Source organism: Anas acuta, chromosome Z, assembly GCF_963932015.1.
Source record: "Anas acuta chromosome Z, bAnaAcu1.1, whole genome shotgun sequence".
NCBI classification, from domain to species: domain Eukaryota; kingdom Metazoa; phylum Chordata; class Aves; order Anseriformes; family Anatidae; genus Anas; species Anas acuta.
The window spans coordinates 77806426-77822119 of record NC_089017.1 but is presented as its reverse complement, the minus strand read 5'-3'; the positions used below and the strand labels follow the sequence as shown (position 1 = coordinate 77822119).

The window sequence follows — 15694 nt, the reverse complement described above, 5'->3', positions numbered from 1 at the left end:
GAAACCGAAGGCAGCAGAATTGGCATGGACACAGCAGGTGGTTTCACGTGTTTTCTACAGAAGGTTGTAATCCATGCATAAAAGTTGATTGTTTCCTCCTCATCCTCATGTGTTCACATCCCCATGGGCTGGTGATGGGTATTTGCATGCAGGGTGTGGAGGGAGCTCTTCCCGCTGTAGGTACTTGCTGTGAGAATTGGTTCAGTACCTACTGCACGCCATGAAGAGAGACAGACACCCAGCTCGCACTCCAGTTATTTCTCCTGGCCCCAGTGACTTCTGAAAAGTGCCCCCTGGCACAATTATTCCTATAAATGTGGGACTCTGCCTCAATTTCCCCTTCCATAAAGCGGATGGGATGGTACTTAGAGAGAGATGGTAAACGACACCTACCAAGTGCCCTGGTGCCACAGAGTCTGCCCAACACCACGTGAGGGAAGGCACCGGCCTGTGACTGCCCACACATCTCAGTGCTGCTGGCAATGCCAGTGCACAGATGTGGGCGAGGGGTGCCACAGAGGAAATACCTGGAAATAAAGCCTCTGAGATTAAGGTGGATGTGAAACCTCTGCAGGAGTAGAACCTTTCCCATCTTCACACAATGAAGGTTGGCAGGGAAAGCACCGTGTGGACGCTCCTGCGTGAGGCATAGGGTGAGCTGCTGCCCTTGCACACAAAGTGGCCGCCCCTCTCCTCACCACCCCGGCTTCTCCCCTGTCCAGCTCCTTTGCCCAGCACCAGGTCCTCCTGAGCCAAAAGGGATGGGGCAGGGCGAGCATGAGACCCTGTCTGGCCTCTCCTTTCAGTTTGTCCTCAGTCTCTCCCCTTTTATATATTCCTCGTTTCACATGTCTGTGTTTTCTCTCCTCCATGCTATGGCAGTGGTGCTCCATGCTGATGAGACAGTACGTGGTACAACCGCAGGCAGTCATTTTTCAGGTAATTTCTAGGGTACTGAACACCCGACTCTTGCTTTTTCACCTACCAAGCAGGTCGGGCTTCCTGCTGCAGAGGGAGAGGCCCCATGGTCACACCTGGGCCGCTTGTCACTGCCAGCAGTGCTGGCTCACACCTAGAAGTGGAGAAGCCAAATTCTGAGCCCCCTGTGCTGCAGGGTTCATCCCCTGGCTGCCTGCTGTCCTGCAGGTCTGCACCCACCTGCTCCAAGGGATGGGGACCTCTCTTCACAGTGCTGAGCACAGGGCTGGTTACAGCATCTCACAGCTTGGCGACCAGAGACACCTTCTGCAGCGGCACACTTCCTTCTCTTCCCAAAGCTGCCTGCCCTCCTCCTGACTAGTGCTGCTGCATTAGGCTGGTGCTGGCCTTGGCTGCCCCCTGAGTGCCTTGTGGTAGGTGCTTTGACCACAGAGGTGTTTAATGGGCTCACCTTGGCCTGGACAATGTGGCTGCGAGTCAGTTGTGGTGGGTCTGGAGCAGCAATGGGCTTGTGTCTGTTTGGCGTGGTGTCTGCAAGCCCCAGATCATCTGCTCATCTGCAGCTCTTTGGCCTGGCTGGTGGCTCCGAGGAGGGATGCTGGCATGGTTTTGCCGTGGGAAAAACAGGAAAATCCCTGAAAATCCCGGTATTCTTACCTCCATAGCAGGCAGGTGCAGGCCGGCCTCCATCTCCTCCCGTGGTGCACACACCATCAGGTTCCTGCTCCCTGTGCAGGGTGACACAGAGCACGGGTATGCCATTGTCCTTGCTCCCAGCAGAGTGTGCTATACCCTTCTAGCTATCTGCTTCTGCTACTGAAAACGGGTAAATCCCTCCCAGCTTGAAAAGCCCAGCTGTCGTTTAGTTGATGGGGTGTTTTCAGATCACTACAGTTAAAATGTGAGACCTGTTCCTGTTGCAGTGTCCTCCTAGGTCAGTTACTAGGACCTCAAAGCTGAAGAAAGCTGCAATGTTTTGACATTTTGCAGAATGCTCTGCACTCTCATGGCAGGAGTTTTTCAGGTGGGGTCCTGGGCTGTTCTCCGTTGGGTTTGAGCAAGGAGTAGCAGCCCCTATAGCACCTTTTGGCTGTAGGGGGCTGTGTGTGACCCAGCATGTGGCACTGCAGTGTGCTTTCTCTCAGCTGAGCCCAAACTATCAGCTTCCCCTTCAGCAGCGTGAAACCACATTCACACTCTGCTTCGTGGCAGATGAAAGAAATGTAGGAAGCTCTGAAGAGATTGCCAGGTCTGAACGTAGTGCATTTACAGCTTCTTAGAGCAGCAGGAGTAAAACAAGGAGTCCTTTCCCTAGGGATGGGTGTGTGCTTTTCTCCAGACTGCAGAAGTACCATCCCCAGTGTAAGGCAGCAGGACAGCTTTCTCCCTGCTGTGCTTCCTGCACATGTCTGCACATAGCCTGCGATGTCTCTGCAGAACTTCAGCCATGCTTTGTTCATCCAGTCTCTTTTCAGGTCAGGGCTTCAGGAAGCTAAAAAGTTCGGGTATGCTGCTAAGTATGCACATCCCCAAGTGGGGTTGCAGACACAGGACTCTGGAGCCGTGTGGGAAGGCTGGCTGCTCCACACAGAGCAAGCACTGCAGCGAGGGACAGGGCCCGTGGGCAGCCTGGCAGACGAAACAGGGTCTCTGTGATGATTTTTTTTGGGTAGGATGTGAGACTAGACCGAAGAACTTTGGTTGCACTGGTGACAGCATAGAGGAGTGCTGCTTCTCCCAAAGGTCTTCCCAAAGGGCAGGGATTGCCAAGGTGCAGAAGTAGAGCTGAAGCAGAGGTGCAGGCAGTGCATATCTCTGAGGCAACGGTGTTAGAAGAAAGAGACTGGGCTCATGAAGGCAAGGAAAACATGGGGGTGAGGGGAGTTTTGGAGGAGGAATAAGCTGAAAAGGCTGAGGAATAGGAGAAATCTAATGCAAAGGGAAGAATGGAGATGATGATGAGTCTTTGATGAGAAGTCCTTGATGAGAGTCTTTGATCCAGAGGACCCTGCAGTGCTGATCCATGAGCAGGGTGAAGAGAGAGGGTGGCCAGCAGCTATTCACTTTGGCAAAACACATTTGACACACTCATCTGGAAGAGGTTCGCATGGGAGATCTTTCAAGGTGATAGGGGTGCTTGTGCCTCACACAGGTTGCATCCTTGAATGAAGCATGCTTTGATCAATATAAACCTACTACTAATAGGTTATCAAGTTAAATTATGTTCAGCTTAAGTAAGAACTGAGCAACGGAGACACAAACAGGTATATTTGACCCAAAGTACTCAGCTTGTAGCAAATCTCAAATTGTGTGCATTCTAAGAAACTTTCAAGGAGAAAAATGTATTCACACAAGACATGTTTTTTTTCCTCAAAGTAAATTCAAACAAAACAAAAAGTTAACATTTTGATTTGTTTGCTCAAAAAAATCACTGAGGGCTTAAGTAATCACTCTTAACTTCAGCTCTGCACAGTGACATCTGCATTAATACAGTGGGAATCAGCCTTGGAGTTGTTACTAATTTTGTCTGCTTCTGTTGCCTGTTCTTCACTTGAAGTCATAATCATCTGATTATTGTGTATGTGATTACAATCTCTCAAATAAGGGATTAAAATTTAAAGTGGAAATAGCAATAGGGAAGGGAAAACTTTGAAAGTTCCCATTTTTGTGAATGATGCCACTAATAAAAAATTAAGGAAAAAGGCAAATGGGCAAATGAAGATGAGCTTTCTGCCATGTATATGGAAGTCCTTCTGGATGTGTGAGTTGACCTCACCTGCTTTAGATTGTCATAGCTACATGGACTTTGACAGAGCTATAGGAGAGAAGGATTCTGACTTCTGAGGACCTGTGCTCATTTACTGTAGCTTCAGCTAATGAGGTTAAAGAATTACCATGAGATGAGAGAGCACCCTTACAACAGTCAGTTTATTTATTTTTAAATAATTTGGATTTTGAAACAGTTGGCTACAAATTAAGCAAGTGCTTTTATTTAAGTGCAAACTATTTCTTATGAAATTATAAGGAAATGAAGTATGCCTAAGTGAAACTGGAAACTGGACCCCTCTATTCCCACCTGTTCATTAGTGTGTGTCTCTTCAAATGCCACCAGTGAACTAAGGAGAGTTCAGGTTAACTGACTTGAACAGTTCTCTCTAACAAGCAAATAACTTACACTCGACAGTTATGGTCCCCATTTTGGTCTACAAAACTTCTTTTTTAAAGAACGCTTTGTGACATATTTGTGAGTTTGGCTTTCAGTTTATAAAGAAAGCTCATTTTGGTGTTCTCCAAGAACACCAGTGATAAGAACAGACCCATTTATTATTTTGACTGCTGTTTACGCTACCCACGTACTGCCTTAAAAGTAGCCAGTCTGACTGAACAAAAGATTTCAGAGTTCTGCATTGCATTTTGCCATACAGGCAAAAGCTGTTGAATAGTGAATTTATTATTGGTAAAATGTCTTTTGTTTCTTTTTCCAGGCAACTGAATATTCAGCCATGGCATCATTAGCTGGTGGATTGGATGACATGAAGGCCAATATAACCAGCCCTACTTCTGCAGATTTAGGAGCAAGCGTTCCTGGACCTCAGTCATATCCTATCGTAACAGGTAATGAATTTGTTATACACTGATAAATGGTGTGAAGAAGTACACATGTACATTGTAGGGTGATGCTCTTAATGAAGGAGTTGTCTCAGACGTGTAGTTATTCACTCAAAAGTCTCCTTGTAACCATGTGATTTTACAGCAGCTCTGTTGATAGTCATTGTGTGGATTGTATAAATCATTAGTATTCCTTGGAGCCAACAGATGAAGTAGGATGGAATACGCCTCTCCACCCCAAACCCGCTCTTGTAAATACTAACACTTAACAGAAAATCAGATGCTTGCCTGTGCTTTTGGGATTTGTGGCCTGTTTTTCATAAAGGCAGCTGGCATTTTTGGCTGGATGAGATTTTTATGGCATTCAAGCTAACTTGAATTTTGGATGCTTTTGTTTTCTACAAAATTCATGTTTAGACTTATGGACCTGTAATTTTGCACTACGATGGAGCATTTAAGTGGAAAGCAATTGTTTGTTCTAGGATTGTCTGCATTTAAGTGAGACCTTATTCAAGAAGGTATAGGGTAAGAGTTAAGGAACAGCTGGAATTTGATAATGCCACGGTCCACTGTTTATTTGGGACTGTCCACATCATGTGGAAGGAGACTGCTCAAATTATAAGAAATACATGAAGCTGTGTCCCAAAAGAATTGTGGGAGTCACAAAAAAAAAAAAAAAAAAAAAAAAAAAGACATAACAAATCCAGCAACAAACCAACCAGGATTAAAAAAGTTCAGGGACTGTTTACTATGTATGTTACTCCTGTGTATTACTTTTGTCCTTAAGTCTAACTTGTAGAGATTTTAACACTGAATTTTCTGTGTTTTGCCAGGGATTGGATTTACATGTTTATTTTGTTGCTAAAATTGAAAATGATACTGTTTTTCTTATATTATTTTTTATTTTTATTTTTATTATTATTATATTATTTATTACCTTATCTTGAAAGCACTGCAATCTCATCTAGTGGGTGAGAAGCAAGAAATTACTAAATTGCATTATTGTGGAGTGAGACTTAGGAAGGAAAGGAAATGATAGAAAACTTGAATGCTTTCTTGCTTCTGTTTTCCTCTAAGAAACTGCCTGTTCAAGATCTGTACCTAGCCAAAACCAGGTTCACCCAAAAGCTGTTTTAATATTCCAGCAACACTTCTTTCTTTTATGCTGGTTTAAGCACTTCGCATGCTTATTGCATTCCCCCTGCTGTCCCATCTGTGTGAAATCATGCAGGAAATCATATAATGAAACTGAACTGGCTGGAAAATAGCCAAGACCCTCCCCCTTTCAAGCTTCCCCCCCCACCCGAGAAGAAACACCCTCTACAGAGTTACTTTTCAGCCAGGTAGTGTCCCTGGCACAGTACTTGGCGGTGTAATACTAGAACACTAGCACAATGTGTCTGGGGAGGAAAGAGATGGGCAAGTCAATGAGAGAGTCAGCAAGGGGAGCAATAGGGATAATTACCTGATGCCAGTGACTGCTTGCTGGAACTGCTGGTGAAGCTTTTGTTGTGGGCCCAGTTACTGAGGGCCTGAGAAGAGCAGATCGTAGCTTGTGCAAGTGAGTTGCACGAGCCTCAGGTCTCTGGAAGCAGGCAGGATGGACCCAGGAGTTCAAGCAAGATTTCACTTGTTTTATAAAGCCAGCTACTACTATGACAGGGCCCTGGGAGTTGATGAGTGTATACTTCCTTATTCTTTCAAGGTATTAAAAAAAAAAAAAAAAAAGGAATATTCCAGGTAGCACTGACGTTGTTCAGTTGTTCTTTCCAGCATTTGAAAAAAAAATGTCTAGCAAGAGATGAATAAACTGAGTTCCAAGCAAAGTTGAAAATAAAGAATTATGGATAAGAACGAGCTTGGGAAACCTTTAACAGAGAACAGGCATGAATATGCCTTTCACCAGGATCTGATCTATACTATGTATACTAATCTAATACAAACCTTATTCTCAAACCAGCCTTGTTTCATAGGGTTTCTAAAAACATCTCATTTACATGTGGCTCCCAATGATATCGATTAGCCAGGAATGGAGAAGATTGCATGGTAACGCTCAAGGAATCAAGTAATTTTAGGTGCCTTGACACTAGCGTAAGGTGACACGTAGCAATGGAAAAAGTACTTATTACAGTCTTTTGAGCAATGTGCATTAAAACTCTGAGTTTCTGCATATACCGAAATGGCAAAAGAACTTGTTTTGATTTAAAGTATAAAAAGGCCTTGCCAAGCTCACAGGTATCCTATAGATAATTATTACTTATTTTTTAACTTTGTTTTGCAAGAGGCTGACATGGACAGCAGCATTAAGAGTCGTCAGATTTGGTCAGTGTGTTGTTATGGGTGCTGGTCATGCTGGTCCCTTCCAGAAGCAAGGCTGACTATAGATTTCACCTGTAAAGATGACCTTGGGGTGCATGTATGTTCCATGGCCTGTTAGATAACAGAGCTTACTTCTGTTGCCACTGGGACGTTTCTGCTGTTCCTACAGCTGCTAACACCAGCTCGTTCAGAGGCAGCTTACAACAAGACTTGTGTTTCAGACTGTGCTCCTGTGTAGTCACTTCAATTCATTGTACGAAACATCCACCCACAGTTCAAAGAGCACAGGAGCAGCCATTGCATCCTTATCTTACTTATTGGGCATGACTGACAATTTTCTTGTACTGCTACTTTCTTAGCATTTGGTGAGCTGACTATAGAAATGGTGCTGCAAAGCTTGTTACATACTTCTCTTGCGCCCTCCTTGTGACTTTATACCCGTGAACAAAAGTTCTAAATGTTAAATTTATTTGTTCTCGTTGACCATGTGGAGCAGGCTTTATGAGTAGAAAGCATAGAAAAAACCTGCAGTTGGTCTTAAATGTGACAAGTTGCAAGCTATAACAGAAAACATTTTACAAGACAGTAGGTATTTATATCTTTAATTTGCTATTGCTGTAGTGTTTTCTAACACCTACATTCATAAAACTTAGATTTATACAAGTGTATGAAAACCCTTTAAAACCTACACTTTTTGATATATTTTCTTGAAAAGATTGTCCAAGTGCTATCCTCCCTTTTTCTTTCATAACCTACACCATAGCAGCTTCATGCTGCTCACATTTTGGAAGCACTGAGAAGAAGCCCAAGGCATGCCCTGAGCCCTGTAGCGCTGGACACATACCATACAGTTGAGTCCTGCTCTCTGCCTTGGGGCTTCTGTAATGATCTGAGTGGATGTGCAGATCTTAGGGGTAGGAAGATTTAAGTAACAAGCCATACTTTGTGCCTGTAACATACAAGCCATGTAAATTAAAGTGTACTTGATGATACAGTTCTCATCATAGCTCTGGACAGACTACTGCATTTTCTCCCAAGAATTAACACACTTTTTTAGTCATGTCTCTTTTTCTATCTTTTTTGTTAGGTGGGGCAGGGGATTCAGGAGACAAGACACATTTATTGATCCTCTTTTTGCTTGTAACCAAAACCTGCGTATTGCTATGGGCCTTGCATTTGTAGTAGATGCCACTGAAAATTAGAAGGAGATGAACAATGGTACACACTGCACAATAATTGTTTTTAGTGCAGGGTCCAACAAACACTTCCTAACAGGGCATGATGTAGTCTGTCTTCTGGGAGCTTTTTTGTTGTCTGTGCTCTGACAAAAGCTATGGTTTAATGTTTCTGAGTTGGGATCACGGATCAGTGAGGGTAGAATCACAGAATCACAGAATCACAGAATTTCTAGGTTGGAAGAGACCTCAAGATCATCGAGTCCAACCTCTGACCTAACACTAACAGTCCCCACTAAACCATATCCCTAAGCTCTACATCTAAACATCTTTTAAAGACCTCCAGGGATGGTGACTCCACCACTTCCCCGGGCAGCCTGTTCCAGTGCCTAACAACCCTTTCGGTAAAGAAGTTCTTCCTAACATCCAACCTAAAACTCCCCTGGTGCAACTTTAGCCCATTCCCCCTCGTCCTGTCTTCAGGCACGTGGGAGAACAGGCCAACCCCCACCTCACTACAGCCTCCTTTAAGGTACCTGTAGAGAGCGATAAGGTCACCCCTGAGCCTCCTCTTCTCCAGGCTGAACAAGCCCAGCTCCCTCAGCCGCTCCTCGTAGGACTTGTTCTCCAGACCCCTCACCAGCTTCATCACCCTTCTTTGGACCCGTTCAAGCACCTCGATGTCCTCCTTGTAGCGAGGGGCCCAAAACTGAACACAGTACTCGAGGTGCGGCCTCACCAGAGCCGAGTACAGGGGGACGATCACCTCCCTAGCCCTGCTGGTCACGCTGTTTCTGATACAAGCCAGGATGCCGTTGGCCTTCTTGGCCACCTGAGCACACTGCTGGCTCATATTCAGCCGACTGTCCACCATCACTCCCAGGTCCTTCTCTGCCTGGCAGCTCTCCAACCACTCATCTCCCAGCCTGTAGCTCTGCTTGGGGTTATTGCGCCCCAGGTGCAGGACCTGGCACTTGGCCTTGTTGAACTTCATGCAGTTGGCCTCAGCCCATCGGTTAAGCCTATCCAGATCCTCCTGCAGAGCCTTCCTACCCTCGAGCAGATCGACACACGCACCTAACTTGGTGTCATCTGCAAACTTACTGAGGGTGCACTCAATGCCCTCGTCCAGATCATTGATGAAGATATTAAAGAGGACCGGCCCCAGCACTGAGCCCTGGGGGACGCCACTAGTGACCGGCCTCCAACCAGATTGCTGAAGTTAAGGTAGACCACAATCACAGCCTTTCCCTCGTCCACCCAGCACGTCACTTTGTCATAGAAGGAGATCAGGTTCGTCAAGCAGGACCTGCCTTCCATAAACCCATGCTGACCGGGCCTGATCGCCTGCTTGCCATGCAGGTGAGAAATAAGAGAACCGAAAAAGTGCTAGCTTTGTGTCAGCCCTGCTTTAGTGATCAGGAACTTACTCATGGGAGAAATTCTGCTAGAACCATGTCCTGGATCTCGAGCCCTTGTGTTGCAGGAAAGTACCTGAGCCTCACAGATTTCTGATAGTGTTTCTCCTGTAAACTGCTGCCTGTTGGAGGAGGAATGGCTGTCATGAATTCTGTTTTAATTCTTTTTTTTTTAAATTTATATTTATTTTTATTATTTATTTATTTATTTTTCTTCTTTTCCCTTGAAATTCAAAATGTCGGGTTGTTTTTAATTTCTTAACTCTTTTTTCTTGAGGGTTTTCCAACTTCCTTGTTCCAGATAGGCTGTCTTGTGATGTGTGCAGACTGAGAGGAGGAGACTGAAAGCTGTGTGGGACAACCTGTTTCAGTCTTGCTAGCTAACACAATTTTCAGTTGTCAAATTGGGTGGTTAAAGCTCCACAAAATGTGTACAGTCTGTGTTTGGTGGTGATAATGGCTTGACAAGTTTACCTCATTTCTCCACTGACATTCCAGATTATAAAAAACATTTGTAATGGCTTAATTGTTATGAGACCAAGGGCTGTGTAAAAAAGAATCACAAGTGGATTGTAATATTAAGATCTGTTAATGGAAAATATTATTTTTATCAGGAAATCTTCTAGTCTGTGTAAAGCAGAGCCATAAATGTGTGACTGCACAACATTTCAACACAGAGTTGGTGGGAATAGGGTTTAAAAGACTTATTTTGGGGACTGAAGAATTGAAATATGACATACAGGCATTAGTGGGATGGGTTTTATTATGGCTAAGAATACTTAGTCCTTTTACAGGCTGGTATCTGCCGTTCAGGCTTAATGAGTTTCATTAGAAAGTTTGGAGACTGTGGGCTGCCATTTGTGAAGAGAGTTTATTTTGTTAGTCTTCAGGCTGTAAAATAGATCATAAGGAATTTAATGCAAATGAATTGGAGAACAGAGGTCTTAAGTGAATTATAATCATAGTCTTTCATTTTTTCTTATTGCTAGAACACAGTCTGGATGGCAAGGTAATATTGAGGGTTGAGATACCGAAGATCCTCTGCATGTAATGTTAAGATTCCTATTTCCTAGCAAGCTGGTAGAGCAAAAGATAAAGGGTATTTCTCGAAGATGAAAAGATTGCTTAAATACTGGCATTCATGCTAGCACTTGCTGCTAGAATATGTGTAAGGAAAATTTACAGTGACAGTTCTCTGTACTGCTTCATCCACCAGCTCTGTTATGTTACAGACCACCAGCCAAACCTCTGTTTAGAGAGCCACTCAATTTCTTTCCATCGTTTTTATGCCACATTAAATATTAAGTTAAAAAAAAAATTGTTCCCTTACTGCTTGCTGCCATGGTTCATAAATGCTCTCTCCATTTGCAAGCCAATGACATGTGCCCAGCTCATTACTGCTGTAGTCAGCAGTTTCCAAGCAGCCCATGATTGTTACTAATTACCCACAGATGCATTTTCCCTGCTCTGGTTGCTGATTTCAGCATGGTCAGTATCACTTTGAGAGGACAAAGTCGTTCTAAACTGACACCTTTGCTTGACTTTCCAATACAGCGTAGAGGGCAGATTGACAAATCCACAGTCAGCCCTGACTGCAGCTGGCTGGAGAGTCAGTTTGCATTAGCAGAGTCCCGAAGTGACTGCGACCAGCCTCACTGAAGAGCAGAGAAGTGCATTTCATTTTAGTGGAATCTGACGTGAACTCTGTGTTGCTCTGTGAAAAGAAGAAGCACAGCAACACATTCGAAGTGGGCTTTGTTTTTGTTCCTCCAGCAGATGTTCAAGTGAGGGAGTTTCATGTGCTCCCATGCCATGCCAGGACAGCTCTGGCACAGCTTACCTCTCTTCGCTTGTCTGCTTCTCCACATCACTACGACCCCATGAATTTGTGCTGTTAGAGCTGCCGATGAGTAGGTTGCAGTGCATTTTGCAGCTTACACACCTGTGCATGGGAAAACGGAGACTGCAGAGTGCAGACAAGTGATTCTTTCTTCTCCATGTTTGGCTTTGTAACTACACTACCAAATGAGTGTTACCTGGTATGCTCCTTCTTGGGATCAGCCATGAAGATGATATTGCCACAGAGCCAACTGCATCATCTTTCCTGCGCATTTTGTGTGCCTGTCAAAAAGGCGAGAAGAAACAGAGCAAAAGTAGAAGCAGAGTCCATTTGTCGTCTGGAGGCTTGGGGAAGGAGAGAAATTCTGAATGGCAACCACGTTAGATCATCTGCTCTGGTTTGCACTGGGGGACTCAGGCAACCAAACATAATTGATTCCAGGCTTTAGGCTGGATTGAATGTTGAGCAAGTGGGACAAATGTATCTGTTGGAACAGACTCTGCCACTCCTGGAAAAATCAGCTTGACTTTTTCTTTAGCGTGGATGCATCCAATAACTGAGATGTGGTATATTATGCCTGGTAGTTATTTCTCCATAGGTGGCACAGGCCTGTGGGTAATGCAGATAACAGGGATGCATTTAACCTTTCATATTACTACATATTTTGTCAAATTTTTGTCACTGGGAAACAAGAGTGCTAACATGGGATAAATGCATGTCAAAAGCAGTTTCCTGCTACTGTTCTGCAGCAATATACAGCCCTTAGCTGGTCCCTGATAGCATGTTTTTCATTAGTAGTGCTCAGTTTTACAGAAGTCTGTTGCCTGATTCTTCTGCCTGCTATGTTTATCCCATCATGCTATGTCTACAATTTATGAGCCACAGTTTCACAAGGTTTTGTAAAATGGCAGTTATTGTCAATTCTGAAGCTAGGCGCTAGATGGTGATGAAGCAGTTGGACCGAAAAGGATGCCAAAAATGGATCACCACCTGAGCTGTTCAGTATTTGCAACCAAAGAGGATTCTGATACCTTAAGCAGCTATGTAAAAAAAGAACAGCTGCTTTGAAATCCCAGGCTGATCTCTTGCCAGGGTTAAACACTGATAATATTTATCATTTAGCAAAATGCAGCCTGAAGAAGCTTTTTGTTTATTTAAAAAGAAAACCCTGTAGGACGCAGGATTCATTTGAACAACACTGGATACAAGCCTTGGTATGGGAGGAGCCTGGAGATACATTTCTCTCTTCACAACCTAGAGTTTATGAACTGACTTTGGACCAGATGCTTATTTTTTGCGTGGCTCAATTTTGGACGTCTTATTACACACTAGATCATGATAACCATAATCAAAGTGTGCTCTGAGCTGTGGTCTCCAGGTGACACCTGATTAGGGAGAGTCAAGCACTTTTTGAGCTGCTGCTGAGTAAGGGGACAGGACCAGAGTGCACCTAACAGGAAAGCAATAGTGGGAGCAGCTTCAGATGCAACAGTTTGTGCAGAATTATGCAGTTTAGACATGAGTAAATGGCCATAAGCTGTGCCAGAGGAGGCTTAGGTTGGATATTGGAAAAACATTCTTAACTGAAAGGGTTGGTGAAGTATTGGAATAGGCTGCCCAGCTGTGTCACTGTCTCTGGAGGCAATCAAGACATATAGATGATATAGTTTAATGGTGGGCTTGGCAGTTCTAGGTTAAAGGTTGGACCAGATGTGCTTAGAGGTCTTTTCCAACCCAAATGATCCAATGATTCTGTGCTTAGAAACAGTGATGGTGTGCCAGCTGGCACAACTGGGAGAGTGGTCAGACACTGGCACAGGTTGCTCAGCGTGGCTATAGGATCTCCATCCTTGGATATGTTCAAATGCTGTTTGGACATGGTCATGGACAACCTGCTGTAGGTAACCCTGCTCTGAGCAGGGGAGTTGTACTGCATGAATTCCAGAGCAGATTTCTAACCTCAGCTACTCTGTATTTCTGTGATAGGCATTGTGATTCCGTATTTGCTGGGTAGCAAGCTGTGTTCCTTGTCTCTTTGATGGGATTGTGCCCAGTGCCCCTGGAGATGGGACACCTGCATAACTTCTGAGTATCTGCTTGTACTGAGCTATGCTGGAAAGTGGAGTAGATGGCTGAGGGAGGTTTTGATTCATTTATTTTTCTCTGTCTGTTACATGCATTTATAGGACCATTCTTTAGATACCATAAAACATGGAAGAAATGGTGGGTGTTTTGTTTTTACATGATGTTTGTTATTGATGTTTTTGCTTTAAAAAAACCAATCCTTGTAATGCATCCCTGTTTCTCCACCCAGCCAGCAAGAATTTCAGTTTTAAAAGGCTTTCTCTGGAATTCTTACCCTGAGTTAATCTCTCAGATGAAAACTGTAAGGGCTGTGTCCCTCTGGGAATGGCTGGGGGGACAGTGTCAGGAGAAATGGGAACACAGAAGTTTCTAAGCAGTTTAAAATCCAGCCTATTTAATTTTATTGGCTTTTGAATTAGGTATTTTAGACATGCAACAGAGAAATCAAGTGTTTTGTCTTAGTAGGAAGCTGCAAGAGTGTTGTCTTATATGGTGCGTACATCAAGGTAGAGTATTTTATCATTGCAGAGAGGTAACGTGGGAAATGTGGGCTGAACTCTTTGAAGTTCTGCTTGAATCCAAAAAATGCAGTCTTCTTTTGCCATGTCTTGGCTGGGTTCTGAATACTCATCCCACACTGAAATCAAACTGCGGACTCTTTACAAACTGCCTTCTGTTTTCCGTTTGGCAAGAATAAAGAGAAGTTTGACTAATAGATGGTGCTCTTTCTTCAGCACCGATGAAGTCTCTGGAATTGGTGCTTAAAGGAGCCAAGAAAGGGCTGTTTCTCTTTTGGCTCAAGCCCTCATTTGGTCTGCATTTTATAACTCATTTTTGATGATAATCTGAGAAAAATAAATACTTTTCATGTCCAGTGGAATCTGTAATGTGAAACAAAAGCAAAAGTAAAAGATTCCCATACATGACTGAGGCATACATAGTGACATCAGACTTTTCACTCATTCTTGCACACTTGACACTCACAGTGGAGACAACTAGTAGTTTTGAGATGCAAAAAATGTGGTACAGGGTCAACATTTCACTAATGTGGACTGCGAAAGTGGGTAATGCGTTGTGAAATCTGCAGCTGGTGATTCCTTTAGGGAAAAGAGAACATTTATTTTAGTTCATATTTTACTGTATTTGAGGTGGGGGTGAAAAAGAAAGAACAAATATTGTATATAGGTGATTCTACAGTTGTGGGTTGCTCATCATTCTGAATTTAGGTCTAAACCCAGGTCTTGCTGACCACAATGGAAGAACCTGATTTCACTAGGAAATGGTATTTTACCCTTAAATTAATTTCCCACCTTGCACTTTAAGAATGACATAGCAGCAAAGTCATCTCACAGAATTCTCATCCTTTGGAGGTCAGTTGCTGGTCATCAGTGTAGCAGGATATAAATGAAGAGGAGAAAGCACTTGAAGGTGACTTGTCCCACAAACCTCTTGGATCTAAAGCTAGGGGTCATTGTCAGAAGGTAACTGCTTCTTTTGGTTGACTATATAGGAAAGCACTTAGCTTAAACTAGAGCTATGTGAAGTGGGAGGGATCTACCCTGTGGAGAGGAAGAAGGGGTCTCAGGAATAAGGTTTTGGAGGGAATCCTTATCCAGCTGACATTTGCTGAAATATTGGTAACAGTTTTGAAGCAGTGTTTTCATTAGCTGAATGAAAGGATTTCAATTATATTGACTGTAAATTAAAAAAAAGATTTGCAGTTTCTAAATGGCAAGTATTTTAAAAGTTTAAACTTCCTATCCCAATTCTCTAACAGCAATGTAATATTTCCACAATTTGTTCTTCCTTTTTTTTTCCTTTTCATTCCTAAAATCAAGACAGATGTGACAAAAGTAAAGAAAAGGGTTGATTTTGTGGAAATTGCCTTTTCTGCTGGAAACTGCTTTGTTAATTTTTTTTGTTGTTGTTGGGCAACAGCAATAATAGCTAAATATCTTCTTCTGAGGCCATTATGTTTTGTTCATATAATCAATTTCTACATGGATATATTGATTGTTGTTTAACCATTATCACCAAATTATACTTCAATTTCTGTGAGACTGTTTTTGAAGTACAAATTGGTGTTGGTAGATCACTGTTTTCTAGCACAACATAATGCTAGATTTACAACTTAGTCTCTACATTTTGTAGATAAAAGTGCAGATGCATTTTCCAATAATCTATTCATCACTCCTGATAGGGCCTGTCATGTTGAAGACTTGAAAAAAGGCCACATAAACTCTTGTGGAAAGGCAGCCAATCTGAAAAACAAAAGTGTCATTTTTAATGACAGGTCAGAGTCTAACTGA

At 43.3% G+C, this 15694-nt stretch overlaps 1 protein-coding gene across 4 annotated transcripts in view; it reads left to right on the top strand.

The window, feature by feature from the left end:
• Positions 1-15694, top strand: part of PAX5 (paired box 5) — a 133409-nt gene that overhangs the window by 62864 nt on the left and 54851 nt on the right. For all 4 annotated transcript variants that reach the window (XM_068667014.1, XM_068667015.1, XM_068667016.1 and 1 more), the window contains one exon: positions 4425-4554. In XM_068667014.1, coding sequence (XP_068523115.1) covers positions 4425-4554 — 130 coding nt within the window. The remainder of the gene's footprint in view (positions 1-4424; positions 4555-15694) is intronic.